At 40.3% G+C, this 18,797-nt stretch overlaps 1 protein-coding gene across 26 annotated transcripts in view; it reads left to right on the forward strand.

Moving 5' to 3' along the window:
- The window catches only part of ptprk (protein tyrosine phosphatase receptor type K), a 182,926-nt gene that overhangs the window by 50,965 nt on the left and 113,164 nt on the right, over positions 1-18,797 (forward strand). For all 26 annotated transcript variants that reach the window (XR_013800614.1, XR_013800615.1, XM_079639051.1 and 23 more), the window contains one exon: positions 10,293-10,564. Coding sequence is in view for 24 of the 26 variants with exons in the window: in XM_079639051.1 (XP_079495177.1) it covers positions 10,293-10,564 (272 nt within the window). In the remaining 2 variants the exon portion in view is untranslated. The remainder of the gene's footprint in view (positions 1-10,292; positions 10,565-18,797) is intronic.

Raw genomic sequence — 18,797 nt, forward strand, 5'->3', positions numbered from 1 at the left:
TTTTTTTTCTCTCTTTCACGGCAGGGATCTGAATGTGAATGCCCATATTTCTACATCACTGCCAAAAACCCAACAGCCCATTTCAGCTATTCACATTTCATGAGCAATCAAAGAGAGCTGGGATGGGCTGTGTTTGACAGGTCTGTTTTCTCTCTGAATGTGGACAGATAACAGATCAGCTTATATATTTTCAGCCGGTCGGTGTAGTGTAATGGAGATTTACGTTAAAGGCTCCTGAAGAATTACAGCATGTAGAATTAAAATGCAATAAATCTCAAAGCAATTTGTAAAACAGGTGTATGTGTGCTGTAAATACATTTTAAAACAATAATACATTTGATGTTTTTAAGTATGAATAATTTGATCATACACAGCATATCTCCAGAAGCATTAGAGCAGTGGTTCCCAGCTCTGCTATTCTCAGTTTTAATGCTATTTTAAGGTGAGTAAATTAACTCAGCGTTTTGTTCGGGTACCCTAACCCTAACCCTAACCCTAATAATCAGTTTCTCAAGTGCCACCGATGCAATTTTGTGTTTGATTAAATTGTTTTGGTTTTGTCTCACAGTTTGTTTACAACGATACATGGAGTTTAAAGGGGTCCTATTATTAATACTTTTAGACTTTTTCAACTTTAGTTAGTCTGTAATTTTGCTGTTTGAGCATAAAAAAGATCTGTAAGTTTACAAAAGCTCAAAGTCCACTCCATAGGGTGATTTTTATTTAAAATAATCCACTTTCCAAGAACTACAACGAAAGGCTCGTTTGAACTACAACAAGGTTTTGTCTGGGCTTTATGAAGTCACAATGTTCCTCATTTAAATAATCTCCGCCCACGGTATATGTGAAAAAGTTCACTGCTGCTGTCAAAGAGACTCTGTGTTTTCCACAACTCATCGGTTTGACCTTCATAAAGTCCCTTTCACACTGGACGCGATTTTGACGCACAAATAATTTGCGCGATGGTTTTATTTTTTGATCAGCTGTTTGTGTAATGAGTGCTTCCACACCGAACGCGAATGTGCTGCGGCGGAAAAACGACTTTTATTTTTTTCACTTCGATGTCGATTTTTTTTTACTTTTGCGGCGCCAGAAAAGGCTTCAGCCAATCACAATACAGTGGATTGTTTATTTGATTGCATGTAAACGTAGCCCCTGATGATTTTATGAGGACGGCTCACCTTAAGCAGACTGCCAGACGCTGCTCTGGACCGATTGGTTCCCTGAAGTTTGTGGTTTGTCTCGTCAGATGCGGTGCCACTGTCTGAAGGAGCTCCTCAAATGGTTCCACAGACATCCGAAAGTAAGTGCGGAACCGGCCATGATAAAGTTTTAGCTCCTGTACAAGATTAGCATACTCCCCTTCAGACTCTCTGTTCTTTAAGATTGGGTGCACTCAAAACCTTCTTTTCTGTCTTCTGAAGAAAATTATAAGCTCGTCTTAACTGGATGATGATGATGATAATGAAGTATCCATGTTTTCTCAGCTGTCGGCACGAGAGTTTTGGAATGTTGAAGCTCTGAATGTCGCAAATTCGCGTTCCGGCTGATTCGCACGCAAATTATTTGCTTTTTTGTTTCTCTTTTTTTGTTACGTGTCCGGTGTGAAAGGACCTTAAGACTGATGAACTTAGAGTGGTTAGAATTTGTTTAAAACACTGTTCCTGAACATTATAATCGCAACGTTTATCTCTGCACTGCACATTTTATGAAGAACAGCTTCAGAAACACAATGCAGGCGCCGCACAAAAGCATCTCCTAAAATGGAGCAGTTTCCCCTTGGTCGGGACAATCTGTTGTTTATGGAAGTTTTATGTTGTTGCGACGCTCGCCTGCTAGCCAACATTAGTGTTGATATAGTGTTTACTGTAGCTTTTGTAAGACTATTCGCTGTCCCTTAGGAAAATTGTCCATGGTTTTCTGACCGATTACTGTTTGTATTATCAAAGTTTTCTGACAAATATCATGATTAAAGTGGTGTGCAATCGTATCTAAAATGCATAAGAAAATTGCAAAAAACAAAACATACCACTCTGAAACGTCCTGTGAAATCTGTGCATGAAATCCGTTCTGGATGATCCTCTTGTTCATTAACATTGTCAGGGTCTGAATCGGGCTCGAATTGGTTTGAAATTGCCACCATCTGTAATATTTACACTAGAGCAGAACTCGAGGTGACATTTCCCGAACACACGCTGCCAATCACAACACACTGGGCCAGCTAACCAATCACAGCACATTTCATAATTTGGAAGGAGGGGCGTGTTCGGGATTGAGGAGAGAGGAGACTTCATAAAAGGGCATAATAAGACCCCTTTAACAAGATCATGGAGAGGCTGGAAATTGTGCATATAAAGCTAAATTATGGTGAAAAAGCATATAAAAAGTGTAGACAAGTGTTTCTTCTCTCTCTTCTGAGTGTTCTGGGTGTGTCAGCATGTGTGGGATTCAGGGCTGTTGACTCTTTGAGGTTTTGGCACACGTCGAGGCTGCATTCTGTAGCAGTGTGTGTAACAAGAACATGTTTTTTCTGCTTAGTCATGCTCTGATTCCTCTGAGGAGTGACTTTAACACCAGACCTCTGAGCACGCTATAATAATGCGCTCCACATTTCACATTCACTAAGAGCCGACGTGACTATTTGCTCTGTGTGCTCGCATCGAACTCCTACACCCTCTGGAACGAGACGTGGAGATCTGTTTTACATCAAATCTTCAATAGTTGACAGAATAAAGTGTAGTTTCCTTCTCTGTTACTCACTTTCTTGTTTCCCAATGTCTCTCTTTGTCTTGTCTCTCTTCTTTGCTCATTTCTCAACCTCTTGATTTAAAGGGGTCATATTATATCTTTTTTTAATTTTTTTATTATTTGATTCTTCCCAGAGGTCTACTTATAATATTTATGAAGTGTTTTATGCCAAAAAAGGGACCATTTGAATTAGCGGGTCCTTTTTTGCTGCTGCACCTTTAAGAAGTGTGAAATGAGCAAGAGTTCAAACTGAAATAAGACTTTTCTGTTATTATTTTGTTGTGTTTTTGTGAGCTTTGCTGAATTACTTTTTGAGAGAATTTTTCTTTTGTTATAGTAAATGTCCTTTTTTTTTTGCAGTTTCAGACTTTCTTTAAACTGCTGCCCTATTTTACACTGTGTGAAGCAGCTCTGTAAATTGCTCTTTTAAAGCTCACAAGCTGATCCATTCTTCAGAGAGCCCATGAAATTGGAATATTGTGTGCTTTTAGTCCATGTCTATTAGCTTTACGGTCATCTTTGTGCTAGTGTACTGATACTGTATAGCACGCGCATTTTAAATATTTCTTTCTGCGAAAAACAGAACAAAAATATTGATGACATCATCTTACACTCAGAGGCGTATGCAAATTGTTGTCCAATAAAACCTCCTGGAGTAAAACAGTTTCTTTGCAAATAACTTGCACTACATTTGTGGCAAATTTGCAAGGATGAACCGTTACAACAGTACTGGCAAACGGTTCTGAGGCATAAACTTTGACAAATATCCTCCATTACTTGCAAAGCTGCGACAACAATGGGCAATAAATCACAGTCGTTGAACCTTTCTCTGAAGTGAAATCTGAATATTCATGTTATGTCAGTTGTGTAATGAGTGAACATTCAAAGTGAAGTCAAATGCATTTTTCACTAACAAAACATCACAAACACTCTAAGCCAGCGCCACATGTATTCATTGTGCTGGATGCAATCTCATAATGCAATGTGGATCAAAAGTTTTATTTTTAAGTTTCTCTGTTTGGCCGATGTGTCGGAAATTTTTATTTTGACAGTGAGCAGGACTTTTATTTTGAAAGTGCTGAGTCCAAGCTTCGATTCTCCATCTTCATTAGTTTAATATTTAAAGGGTAACTAAAAACCCTAAAACAACTTTTTTTTAGTTAATGATCTGTCAGACTGGGGCTTTGTTAATGCTGTTCATTGATTCAAGTAAATTTGTTGACATTTGGGTATAATAAAGTGTTTTAATTCTACAATATATGGTGTAAAACGTCCGAGTGCTGCCCTCTTCAGGTTGAACGGTGGCTACTGCAGTTGAATTTTCCTATTGGATGTTGTGGTACTGCTTGACGTAAGCAGGAACCAGCTCACCACGCCCTTGCCTACAGAGAGACGGGTCTCAGCGGCACGAAGAGCATTTTTAAATGCTGGAATCCCTTTAAATCCCATTAAAGGGTAACTCAACCCCTGGTCAGAGCCTGACTCCAACCACTGGCAATATTTGAAAAATGGACGTGCACCTGAGACGCGTCCCTCTGTAGGCAAGGGCGTGGTGAGCTGGTTACTGCTTACGTAATGCAGTAACACAACATATATTGTAGAATTAAAGCACTTTATACCCAAATGTTAACAAATTTACTTGACTCAATGAACAGCATTAATAAAGCCACAGTCTGACAGATCATGAACTATTTACTATGAACTATAGGGTTTAGTTACCCTTTAACAGATTTATTTATCAAGTAATTTTTTTTTTCATATTCATTTTCAAATGATTTATTTCTAATTTAGTACATTTTATATAAAATAAATATATATTTAATTCCAGCAATTCTTATGCATGTGCTTTTAATATCTTTTAAGTTAAATAATATGATATCATATAGATTGGCTTTATATCAGCCTTCCTGCTCTCTTGGATAACGGTATCGGTTATCATACATTTTAGATCTGTCGACTACTAAAAAAAAAGTATTAAAAACGTTTTAGTGTGTACTGTTTCTATTTATTAAAATATTTAGCTTTGACTGTGTCGCTGCCCAAGAAAAGCGTTTCAAATCAGTCATTATGAGTTTCCATTTTTTTTGGATGCTCCCTATGTAGACACGCTGTTGGTTAGATTGAGGTTTGAGGTTTAAGCAGAGAGTGGATCTGTGTGTAATTAGTGGTGTGGTGGTTTAGTTCTCTGTCCAGCGCTCTGCATACATAAACCTCGCTAAACCAGTCTCGGTCTGAGCTTTGTGGAGGAGCTCTCGTGTCCATGTTTTCTTGTGGCTTTGAGAGCCGGCCAAACCTTCTCGTCTAATATGTCCAGCCTTCTGCCGTTGCTCTCGTCGTTTTCTTCTCTGTTTTACACTGAAGTGATTAATGAGCAGTGCACATACACATTCTCCAAACTCTCCAACACATGTTCATAAGGAAGCACTTACATAAATCAAAAATCACTCATTGACATGTTTCATTTTCTGCCAGTAACTCTTGGCTGAACGATAGTGCCATCTGGATACGCCGGTTAGTTCACGTGACCAACCTTTGACCTTTGGGAAGAAACGAATGTTTACCCAACGGGCGTTTATAGAGGAAACGGCGGGACACACACACCTCCTGACATGCACATGACTGTTCTCACCTGCAGTCATTAGTGTCTCGCTGTGAGCGCTCAGAGAATAATTCAGTTATTCCGGCAGCATCCGCAAGTGCTCTGTAATCCAGCTGTAAGGGGCAGGTTCACTTACCTGAGATGCCCAGCTGATGGTTTAACTTCCTGTTTGTACAGGTTGTATTATTACAAGTCTGTCTGAAATACTTGATTGTGATTGATCAATTGTGTCATTCTGTGGTCTAATATTTGCATAAAATGACTCTAATCAGAAGAGCGTGTGAGCGGAGTCTCTCTGGAAGAGCACTGCACTCGCAACCAAATCAATCAAAAATCACAGCCAATCAGAAGAGTGTGTGGGCGGAGTCTCGCAGCAAGAGCACTGCACTCGCAACCAAATCTTTCAAAAATCACAGCCAATCAAAGAGCGTGTGGGCGGAGTCTCCCTGCAAGCGCACTGCACTCACAACCAAATCTATTAAAAATCACAGCCAATCAGAAGAGCGTGTGGGTGGAGTCTCGCTGCAAGAGGCACTCGCAACCAAATCTATCAAAAATCACAGCCAATCAGAAGAGTGTGTGGACGGAGTCTCTCTGCAAGAGCACTGCACTGACAACTAGAGATGCACCGATTACAATTTTCTAGGCCGATTCTGATTTCCGATTTTTCCTTGAGTTTGACCTGCTGATACCGATTTTAGCCGATTCCGATTTCATTTTTTCTAACCATTTTACAGCACACACAAATATTTATTTTCTATGTTTTCTTTAACCCATTCACTCGTTAGTTTAAAATATTCTAACAGTGAGTTCCAAGTGAGTTTTTTCAAGGCGACGGTAATTTTAGAACGTTCCCTTTAATGTTTCCATGGCGACGCGTCACGTGATACCAGTAACACTGTATGACCCCAAGGGGGTAATCCATCCGCCGGAAACTGAAGCCTCCGCGGGCGCCGCCATTGTAGCAGAACTTCACCTGCTGTTAGCATTCCATTGACTCCCATTCATTTTTGCGTCACTTTAACAGCGAATAACTTTACATCTGAGGCGTCCAAAGACTCCATTTGTCCATTATTTATTTCTAAAGAAACTCGACAATGTATAAAAGGCTCCATTACCTTGTATCTTACGTTATGGCCCCGTAGAAGCCGTTTTTGTAAAAATAGGCTAACAATTGCGTCATAACTCACGCGACTTTCTGTCGCACTGTAGAGAAATTACCGTATAGACTGGCGTAGAAGCTCGCAGGCAATCGGGGGGGACGTGGAGGCATTAAGTCCAATAAAGTGAAGGGAGTAGCCCACAGAGAGTGATAAAGTTGATCCTGCTGCTAGCTCATGGACAGCTAATGCTCATGATCTCCGTCTCTGCGAGATTCGGAAGGGAATGATTCAGATTTCTCTCCGCACAGCTACTAGAAGACTGACAGCTGTCAGACACGTTGCTCACGTGTTCAAGCTCAGTTTGAGCCTGCGCAGTTCGCCTGGCGATCAGGAAGTAAGTGCTTCAAATGGGCTTCACTTTTCTCCGTTGAAGTCTATGGGGTCGCTGTGTCCATCTTATATACTGTCTATGTGTATGACAGATGTGTCGCTTTTATTTCATTTTTTATTCAAAATATCCACAAACTTGCTTACCATATCATCAACTATCTGATATTCCGATTCTCAAATACTTGTGAGTATGTTTGGTCGTTTAAAAACCTTTATAAATAATCTCTTCATCTATAACGTGAGATGGGCGCCGCCATGTTGCCCTGTCACTCGGATTTACAGTACGTGAATTAATCAGTTTCTCCCGAAATACATGCAAGAAAGTGGCCGGGGAACTGTGAGAAGAATAGAGTAAACGTTATAGTTACTTCCACTATGTCTGATATGAAAAACACACGTCGGCAAATAATATTTGAACATATTGTTTTACTCGTGCTTATGTGTATTTAAATGTCTGAAACCTAAAATAAACATTATGTGGTTGAAACACTGCATAGCTGAACGCGTCCGACTCTGGCTCAGCGCCAGCCAACGCGCGAAAGCACAGTTTGAATCTGGCAGTGATGCGACGTCACTGAACATGCTAAATTCCATATGTGGCAGCGTACTCTCAGGGGCACAGAAATAAAAATCCCGTAGTCACCGTACCGCTCAAAAGGGTTAATCATGCGGCGCCCGAGTGCATTTGATCGGCATATGTCAGACTGACATGATCATGATAACGTGAAAATCGGCCAATTCCGGTCACCAGCCGATCAATCGGTGCATCTCTACTCGCAACCAAATCAATCAAAAATCACCAATCTTTCTCATAGAATACACTTGTTTGTTCACAGTTTGAACGTTTATTTTCAAAATAAGAGGTAAATTATTAATTGTTGCTTTCAGTACCAGAAGAGATGCATGATATTCATACTGAATATTTTGACAAATTTTTGCAGGGAATATCCCAAACATGTTTTTGAAATATGAAGTGTGCTATAGACACAGAAAGGACAGGTAGTTGTTTTTCTGCTAAATATTTCTGTATTCTTTTTAAACTATTTTGACAGTGATGAAAGTGTGAATGAGTAATTGCAGGCCTTAGTCCAACCAGTGAGGACTTTCGTTTTGTATTGGAGATTTTCAGAATCCTGTGTGAAGCATGTCAGTCTTGCGGTGAGATTTGGAGCGGTGAAATCAGGAGACAGATATAATTGGTAGGGTTGCCAGCAGCTCTTGGCCAATTTGCATTTGATTCTCCATCTCTCCTGGTTGTCTGATCCACACTCTATACTTATAAAAGCAAGAGGCTTTCTTTCACCCAGAACTCACCTGTAGAGAGAGAAAGAGAAACAGATGTTCTCACAGAGGAGAACAGCTCCTCGTAGATCTCACGGATCCTAAATGAGCCCAAAGCCCAGATGAAAGCTCTGCCTGGCAACTTCTGCACCATTACATCTGTCTCCTGAATAAACAGGCTATCTCTGTGTCTAAATGATCACGGCTTTAGACAGTTGCTATTTCAATGGAAATAAAACACGAGCAGCAGTGTTTCAAAACACTTTTACACCACACTGATGTTCTCAGCGGTGGAAATTATATTCTTCTGCTTCATTCTGAGAATATATTGTCAAAGACGACATGAGTCTTCATTCACAACTCATTTAATGTCAATGTGATGTGACATGATACATGATGATAAAATACACCAGCGTTCAAATAATATTTACATTTTTTTAAATAGCTGTTTTCTTTATTTTCTTTAAATTTATTCCTGTGATCAAAGCTGAATTTTCAGCAGTCTTCAGTGTCACATGATCCTTCAGCAATCATTACAATGTGCTGATTTGCAATTTAGGAAAATATTTCTGATTATTAGTTTATCTAATGATAAAAACAGTTACAGTGCTGCTTCATATTTTCGTTGAACCCGGGATGCATTTTATTTTTCAGGATTCTTTGATGAATAGAAAGTTCAAAAGTGCAGCATTTATTTGAAATTATATATTTTGTAACATTATACTGTAGTGTCTTTACTCTCATTTTTGATCAATTTAATGTTTCAAAATGTTATATTCTTAAAACAAAATATCTCACTGAGCCCAAACTTTTGAACAGTAATGTATAGAAAACATATATTTTGTAAAACATGAACAGTCCCATTGGATGCAATGGTCATTTTTTGTTATAATGTTTATATGAATAATTTTGTATCCAGTATGTGGTGACAGGTGTGTGTTTTAATCAGCGATGGTCTTGAATGCAGCTGAGAGTCTGGACTCTGTTATATATCTAAGGGTATTTTTTCCCAACCCACATGACTAATGGTTACATAAAAATAGTCAAAAGTAATTTCAGAGACAGAGAAAATGATTACACTAGAAAGATTCTGAGTCTGCAATAACATGCACCTGATGAACTGCGCACAACATGGCCAGGGGTATTTATTTAGGCAGCAGATAGGATGAGTTTCATCTAGGCTTTATGTCTAGCAACTGACAGAAGATGAGGATCAAAGACGAGAGAGGAAGAGAAGATCTGTGCAGAGAGAGAGAGAGAGAGAGAGCTGGTCATCTCTGGTTCTGGCCGTGGAGAGACTGATGAACAGATGTATGTTCATTTGGACAAATGGTGGTGAAGTCTGTGCTCTCCGCGCCTGATGTCCATCCTCTGGGCGTTTGGGGTTTGAAATCTTTTCCTCTCAGTGCAATCACATGCTTAAAGAACTGGAACCAGATCCTATATGGCCCTGTCCGACTTGGCCGGTAGCTGGAAACCATTTCTCCGGTGGAGCGATTATGAAAGCGTTCTGCAATCAGCACATGGCAAACTGCCAAGTGTACGAGTCTTTGATTCTGTAGTTCAGAAATATTGTGTCCCCATGTCTGAGTTTATATCTAGCTAGGATCCCTCGCGAGTTCTCAAGCAATTTGTCGTCTTTGCTTGCTTTTTAGCAGATGACACTCACTCAACGTTTTCTATATTCCTTGGAGTGGCTTTGTGACATTTGCTTTACTCTGTATTCTTGTGGGATTACAACACAAAATCTGGTTAAAAACTTAAACGGGTAGGGCTGGGAATCTGGTTTAGTCCTTAAGTTCAGTTCATTTATGAATATATCAGCCATAATGTCATGCAAAAATCTGGGGATTTTAAGAATCGATATTGAATCACTGATTCTTTGATCCGAGAATGCATTACGACAAGCTTAGTGAAAAAAAATAATTTCAACTGTAAATGTTTTATGCAGTATTTAAAAAAGAAATACATAAATAAAAATAGCTCAATCTATTTTGTCAAATTACATTTGTCAGACAAATAAAAAATTTGTCATTACATGGATCAATATTTGGCGTGTGCTTGATGTTCACATTCTAATTAGAGTGTTGCGTTATTTCAGTGAGGACGCTGCCTATGTAGGAAGTAGACAGCAAGTTCTTCACATGTGTTTCCTCTCTCCGTTCTTCCAGGCTCGTACATGATGGTGGACACCTCTCAGCACGACTATGGAGAAAAGGCTCGCCTGCAGCTGCCCGTGATGAAAGAAAACGACACTCACTGCATTGACTTCAACTATCTGCTGTTCTGCCCGGACGGCTCCAGCTCCGGGACGCTCAACATCCTGGTGAAGGTCAACAAGGGGCCGCTGGCAAACCCCATCTGGAACGTCACGTCCTGCACAGGCCGGGACTGGATGAAGGCGGAGCTCGCTGTCAGCACCTTCTGGCCCAATGAGTATCAGGTATGCGAATCACCCGGCCAATCAAAAGATGCGGCTTGTTTTCTGTAGACAAGATACGTTTATCTAAGGAGGTCATTGAGACGCAAAGATGCTAAAGCCCCGATACGTGTCGCTTTCAGTTACAATTACAGCTTCAGTTTCTACTATAAAGCGGTTCTCCAGTGTGTTCATGTTTTACTCGCGTCTGAACAGAAGAAATGAGCCGGAGAAGATTTACTCCTCAAAGAGGGCGGAGCCTCAGAGACACGCCCACCTTCCCCGGAAAGTTGGCTTTGACAAACTGTTTCGAGCTCCTGAAGCGAAGATTTAGTTGAAATGACATCACACCAGTTCGTCTTTGATTTCTGGTCTGATGATTGGGTCTCGAAAGCAAACTGAAGCAATTTTCTAAAGACTGTTACCTCGAACTCTGAGCTCGAAATTCAAAAGAGGTGTTCTCTTGTGTTGTTGTGCAGTAACTCCTGAAGTCCATGTGGTGACACATTCCTGGCCTCAAGCGCTCTAAACAAAAGCATGAGGAACGGCACCACAGTGGATGTTTTGCTAGGCAGAGCTGGTTCAGAGCCGATTTATGAGAATCTAGCGGTTCTGTTGAGATTTTCAGTCATATTCATTGACAGTAATGGCTCTTATTAATGTGTCCTTGCATGTGAAAAGTCACAAGAAGAGTTTCCTGCTGGTGAAACGTCTCTGGGTCAGTGGAGCTTCTTCACGGGACTTTTTATTGTCCCGGTAGAGTAGTATTTCATCCACTGAATATGACTGCTTTAATGATCAGCCTTCTCTTCTCTTCTCTTCTCTTCTCTTCTCTTCTCTTCTCTTCTCTTCTCTTCTCTTCTCTTCTCTTCTCTTCTCTTCTCTTCTCTTCTCTTCTCTCCTCTTCTCTTCTCTTCTCTTCTCTTGTCTTCTCTTCTCTTCTCTTTTAATCACTGTTCAATGTGGGTGTGTATGTGTCAGTGTTTGCCTTGTGTGTGTGATCTGACGGGTTGTTCTGCTTCTGTGTGTGTGTGTGTGTGTGTGTGTGTGTGTGTGTGTGTGTGTGTGTGTGTGTGTGTGTGTGTGTGTGTGTGTGTGTGTGTGTGTGTGTGTGTGTGTGTGTGTGTGTGTGTGTGTGTGTGTGTGTGTGTGTGTGTGTGTGTGTGTGTGTGTGTGTGTGTGTGAGACGGTGAATACTGAAAGCCTCCGTCTGTGTTCAGACTAATTGGGAGTCCTGACTGATCTCGCCTCTCTCTCTCTCTCTCTCTCTCTCTCTCTCTCTCTCTCTCTCTCTCTCTCTCTCTCTCTCTCTCTCTCTCTCTCTCTCTGCTGTCTCTCTTTCTGTGTGAGAGACAGAATTTTAAACACTGTGACGATACAGTTTCTTTATGCGTTTAGGGCGTCTTTATAGCGTCCGTCTGTTTGCTTCAGCTTTATCAGCCCTACATGTACACACACCTGGAGGGCCTCTACTGGCCATCTGCACACATTACACGTCTCGCTCAGAGGAGCTGTGAGGAGACGCTGTTGTGGTTAATATCGCATGATATTTTTGAGACAAGCTAATGGATCAGGAGGGCTTGTTTCTTCATGTCTGGATGTGATTTCTCACAGTATAGAGTTTATTCCACCTGCTGCCCCCCTAAAGCCCCGGAGACGTGTCCCTTCTAATGAGTCCAGGCATGTTACGTCCCTTCATCACACTCTCTCGCTCGCAGTCCATCTCTAAACCCTGGTGGGGGCTTGTTATTTCTTGTCCCCTTTAATTAGGCACTGATGAGTCAGATCTGTTGCTGGAGTCCAGTTTATTTTAGCTGAAGACCTGATTCACTTTGGTTTTGTTTTCTCTGTGCGTAACTCCTGAGGGAGTCTTCATCCCCTGCGAGAGCGCTACACTTCCCCGATCAGATCGTTAGTCACCACGTCAAACGGACTGGCTTAATGAGCTGGACACCTGCCCTCGGTTACTTTCAATTATTCAATGTCAGATTGTCTGAAATCACGCCAAAGCTCAGAAGTGAAGCGTTTGAGGAAGTCGCTCGCGTTCGCTGTCATTAACGTTGTCAAAGGGAATGAGTTAACGTGGTGCCGGCGTTCCTTTGGTCATCCTTCAGTTCCCATGAATGATTGAATATCCAGTCACAGTCGCTAAACTTGAGAGAAGAAGTTGTTTTTCTGTTTTTTCTTCTAAGGCAAATAACGTTCATGTTCCTTTGTGGTTTCTCTGGCTTATGATGTGTTCTTTAATAATGTTCTTTGAGGACGCAAAACAGAAATGTGTGTCATCAGCAGGCTTGTGTGTGTGTGTGTAATCGCTTGGCTAATTAACTAATTAATTACCCACTCACTTGACAAAAAATATAGAATCTGAACTTTACATGCTCATTGGTGATCTGACTCCTAACCACAGCTTTATAATTCACTGGCATACCAGAAATGTTCTGTTAGCTAAGAAAAAATAATTAAAGACATTTCTTAAAGTCCCCCTTTGGTGAAAATCCAGCTTTTAATGTTGTTTATATGTCTATGTGGTGTTTTTAATTTGCTTTAAGACAAACCATGTGTAAATTCATAAGTCGACAGCATTGCTGAGTATTTTCCCCTTAAAACTGCAGTGAACCAAAGACAGTCTCAAAAACACGGTTTGAAATCGCTGGTGTTTCTGACGTCACAAACTACCTTGTAACCAATCAGATCAACGTGTGATCGTCAACGAGTGGATCTCTGAGCTGAGTGAGTGAGTGGAGGCGGAGCTCATTTGCATATTCATAGAACCGCACATAATAAATGATGCAAGGGGCGTCGAGTTATATTCAAGATATTTTAAGGCATGAAGACATTTTTTTTCAAGGAAACAACGCTTAAATATGTGAGTTTTAAGGGATACAATTATTGACTACAGGGGGACTTTAAGATTAATCCTAAGAAATACATTTCTTGAAACATTACGTTTACATTAGGCTTTTTCTTACATTCATGATTCACAGGTTAAAATGTGAATCATGTATAATTCAGTTTCCCCAACTGTTGGTGAAGGATGTTTTGACCATTGTGCAACTCTAGCCATTGGTTAAAGAAGGTCTCACACTTTTCCCAGGGTTCACAGCTCCGTGTGAATGCCGATTTCCCACCTTCTCCCAAAACAAGATCCCTCAGGGCAGGAGATCCCAGAGGGTTCGGAAGAAGGTGTGAGGGGAGTGATTTAGAGGGTGTTTGTGTGAGTGTGTGTATTAGATAAAGGCTGGGGGTGTTTTGTGATAGTGTTGAGCTCACATTTAGTCAAGGTCAGCACACATAAAACACACACACACACACACACACGCACGCACACACACACACTGTTTTATCTTGTGTCCAGCGTAGCAGTAATTTATAAGTCGTTGCAAGCTCAGATTAGTGTACAGACTCCTGTGAGTGTGGGTGTGTGTGTATGTGATGTATGATACGTACGTTTGAGGAAGTGTATAATGTGTGTTTGTCCTCTGTATATGATACAGAATAATATCTTATCTTTCTCACTCAGCTTCACTAACCAACACACACACACACACACACACACACACACACACACACACACACACACACACACACACACACACACACACACACACACACACACACACACACACACCTGAATATGTAGAGGTTTTTCAAATGAAACACATTATTATTATTACGTCTTGAATGTTCTCTCCATTTTTTATGTGGAAACATCCTCATTAAGGTTTTTCAAGCTCTTTTTATATGTCTAGGTGAGAAACACGAGCAGATGTGTCTATTCATATAATTGTGTGGATTTCCAAAACCTTAAGCCCAGCATACAGTCGTTTGGTATTGTTGTAAGCTGTTTTTCCCCATGTGCGTGTTTAACTAACACTGAGATATTTCATCCTCGGCCCCCTCCACACACACACACTTATTGGCTACAGAATATGTCTTGCTCTGAGTTTATACTACGACAAAGAAAGAATCCCCCCCGATATTAAACTCATAATTTAACCCGTATGCTGTTATTGTGAAAGGAACACGTCTACATTTTAGCCATCCTTCACTGATGATCTTCCCTTTTATTTCTCTCTGTACAGTCAGTGTTTGAGTCTCACGGAGGATGGTGTGTTTTCCTGTCGTCTGGCCAGATAATGACATGTTCTTAAAGTCATTAGGCTGATTACTCACACTCACTCTATTGTCCTGATTTAATGTGCTTCACTGTGTCTCTCTCTCATTCCTCACCTCAGTGTTGTAGATCAGATCAGTTCAGTTCAGCCGGGCGGTTCTGGTAGCGTTGCACTTGCACACATTATTCAAGTGTGCTATTATTACACATTGTTTAAACTAAAAACAAGAGTATACTTTCAGTCTACTTCAGGTGCACTCCTCAGAGATATACTTAACAAAATTATACTTAAAGGGTTAGTTCACCCAAAAATGAAAATAATGTCATTAATGACTCACCCTCATGTCGTTCTAAGCCCGTAAGACCTCCGTTCATCTTCGGAACACAGTTTAAGATATTTTAGATTTAGTCCGAGAGCTTTCTGTCCCTCCATTGAAACTGTATATACAGTATACTGGCCATGTCCATAAAGGTAATATAAACATCATCAAAGTAGTCCATGTGACATCAGTGGGTTAGTTAGAAGTTTTTGAAGCATCGAAAATACTTTTTGGTCCAAAAATAACACAAAATAAGACTTTATTCCGCATTGTATTCTCTCCTGGGTCTGTTGTCAATCCTTCACAGTTACTCTGATGGCGTAAGACGCTGATGACGTGTATTTCTGGTGCGCCCGAGCTTCGTTTACAGTCTGAGGGAAACGCACGCTGTAAAAGTGTCTCATCCGCGACATGCACATTTACGCACCATTAAAAAAATGATATCCACGCAAACAATGTAGAATAGCTTGAATATAGCGTGCGTCTCCCTCAGACTGTAAACGAAGCTCGGGCGCACCAGATAACACGTCATCAGCGTCTTCCGTCAGCAGCGTCACTGCGGAGTCGTGAACGCAGATTCACAACGGACCCGGGAGAGAATACAATGCGGAATAAAGTCTCATTTTGTTTTATTTTTGGACCAAAAAGTATTTTCGATGCTTCAAAAACTTCTAACTAACCCACTGATGTCACATGGACTACTTTGATGATCTTTTTATTACCTTTATGGACATGGCCAGTATACTGTATATACAGTTTCAATGGAGGGACAGAATGCTCTCGGACTAAATCTAAAATATCTTAAACTGTGTTCCGAAGATGAACGGCGGTCTTACGGGCTTAGAACGACATGAGGGTGAGTCATTAATGACATTATTTTCATTTTTGGGTGAACTAACCCTTTAAGTGTACTTGGGTTATGCTTAAAAGCAAGTCTATATTTGGCCTATACTAAATCATTTGTTCAAGATACACTTAAGAAAAGTATTAATTGCATTCTTGTCTTGTTTCACCATTTACTATTTTAATAGAGTAGCCTATTAAGGACTTTTCCCACATGTATTGGTTGTATTCAGACATTATTATTTTATAAACTTACATGTTTAAAGCAACTCAAGTCAGCTTTGTGTGTGGAACTGAACCTGATCTTTTTTCTACACAGTTCTATTAACCCACACAGAAACATAACATGGCTGATTTTATTAGCAATTCTTCCAAGGTGTGTGAGCGTATTGTAACAGACTTGATTCATATTGGCTTATAGGCCATTACCTGAATATATAATTTAGCATATTATAATAAATCATTAAGTCAAAAGGGTCAAGTATATTTATGTAATGCATAAACCATTGCCATAAATTCACTGGTAGTGTACATAGGAGTTCATTTCAATGCTACTTAAAGTACAGGTAAAAGCTTGTAACTCCATTGGCTCCTCAAACTGTCAGTCAAAGCTCATAACTCCGCCCACCTCTATCATGAATGAAGTTTGAAGCGTTTCTTCTTGTTTGCAGTTCAAGAGTAAATAAAGAACTGATGCTTGAATAAGTACAGTGTTTTCTTTACTCTACAAACACTGTATAAAGGCTAATGTTTTATGTATTTGAGGAGCGGAGAAATGTGTCTTCATCTGGCATTTGTCGTTGAGTCGCAGTCAATACTGTGTTAAGCAGCCAGTGTGAAGCACTTCATCTTTAATAACATGAGAACAGACAAACTGAGCAGCTACATAAACAAAGTAAACTGCATAACCTGTAAGTTGATGAAAGCGTAATGCAATGCAATGCCTCAAGTCAAGTCACCTTTATTTATTTAACTTTTACAATACAATACAATACACTTTTACAATACATTGTTTCAAAGTAGATTTACAGTGATAAAATATATCTAGAACCTACCTAAACATGACCTTAACCCATGTAGTAACCTATATTATCCAGTACTGTCTTAGTTAAGTTCACTGTAAGTACACGTACTGTAAAATAAAGTGCAACCATGATAACCAACAATGTAAACAACTTCTCAAGTAACGGAAACATTTGAAAAGACACTGAGAGTCTTCTTCTACCGAAGCTGTAACTCTGATCACTATCTTTTCCTCCGGCATTGATCAGAGAGATTGAAGGTCTGTCTTCTGTTGAAGAGACTCGGCTTCAGGGTGATCTCCATAAGCTCAGAGAGCGAGAAATGACAGATTACAGTCTAAACTGAGAGATGAAGTACCGCCCCGTCCCGGGCTGATGGATCTGCTGCTCGGGGAGTGGGATATATTGCCCCTAATGGGCCGGAGTCTCGGCACGCGGAGGACGTCTATTCTGCGGGAAAACAACATTTCGGCACGCGTCTCTCCAAATGATGAAGGACATCTCGCTCTTCGCTCGCTGACAGACCCGCCAAATAAAAAAAATACAAAATAAAAAACGCACCCCACGCATCACATTGGCATCAATAAGGATTTCTCCTTGCTCTCATTGTTTACTCAGAGAGCTGTGGTAATGATCCACCACCGCCAATGCAAATGTGTGTGTGTGTGTGTGTGTTCTTGACAGGTGAAGAGATGAGAGCTCAGAGCTCAATATCTGGAAGAGGAAGAGGAAAGTGTGCATGCGTGTTTGTTTTTTATATGTGTGTATCTGAATTGCAGTTTTTCGGTAACACTTTACAATAAGGTTCATTATAAGGTTCAACATTAGTTAACTACCTAAGTTAACATGGACTAAAAATGAACAACTTCTGCAGCATTTATTAATCTTATTTAATATTAATTTCAACATTTAGGCTACTGATACATTATTAAAATCAAAGGTTGTATTTTTTAACATTAGTTGTGTGGTAATTAGTGCTTTTTAAAGTCACCATGAAATCAAAATTCTTGTTATTTTCATGGAATATTGCAGTGTTTATTACTAAATGATTTATCAGTGAACATCATTATTGTTTTAAATTCATGTTCCTAATAATCTTGAATCAGAATAACTTCCTCTTGTACCATCTCTTCTCTTCTCTGATGACAAGGGTGGAGCAACCTGTCAATCACACGAGATCAGCCAATAGCAAACCACAGCCATCCAATCAATTCCCCACAGACACAATCAAGCCCCGCCCACATTTGTTTTTGTTCTAGAAGCGTTTCACTCGATATACGGCACAATAAAGAAGAAAAGATCAGCAAAACTTCCATTTCATGCCGAGTTTAGTTAATTATCACTAGTACCAGTGCAAATAGTGATTTGCTGAAACCCTTTTAACAGTCTTAAAAGTTGAGTGTGTGTGTGTCGTCCTGCAGCGTTTGAATGATTCCTCAGTCATGTGTGTTGTTGAGCAGTGTGTTGCTACTTTACTGAGAGATCAGATTTTCATCTGCTGTACCAGAAAACATGAAAAACTCCCGCAGATTTAGGAACCATATACACATATAAACCTTAGCAACCACCCAGAGACACCATAGCAACCAGCCTGAACATCTTAACAACCACAAGCTCTAAAACACTCTTGTTTGGACTGAATACATTCACACATGCAGATACACAGTCATCATGATGCTGTCTGTCAACCTGTGTTGAAGACTCGTCTTTCTTTCCCGAGGGAAAACAAGAAAATGAGAGCTGCCTCTCTCTCTCTCTCTCTCTCTCTCTCTCTCTCTCTCTCTCTCTCTCTCTCTCTCTCTCTCTCTCTCTCTCTCTCTCTCTCTCTCTCTCTCTCTCTCTCTCCATAATGTTCCTCATCTTCGGTCTGAGAGTGTTGTATGTGTTTCTCTCTGTGTGTGTGTGTGTGTGTGTTGTGAGTCATCAGCCTTAAGCGATATTGATTGTGGTACATG

This window comes from Phoxinus phoxinus (assembly GCF_949152265.1).
Source record: "Phoxinus phoxinus genome assembly, chromosome: 16".
Lineage (NCBI taxonomy): Eukaryota > Metazoa > Chordata > Actinopteri > Cypriniformes > Leuciscidae > Phoxinus > Phoxinus phoxinus.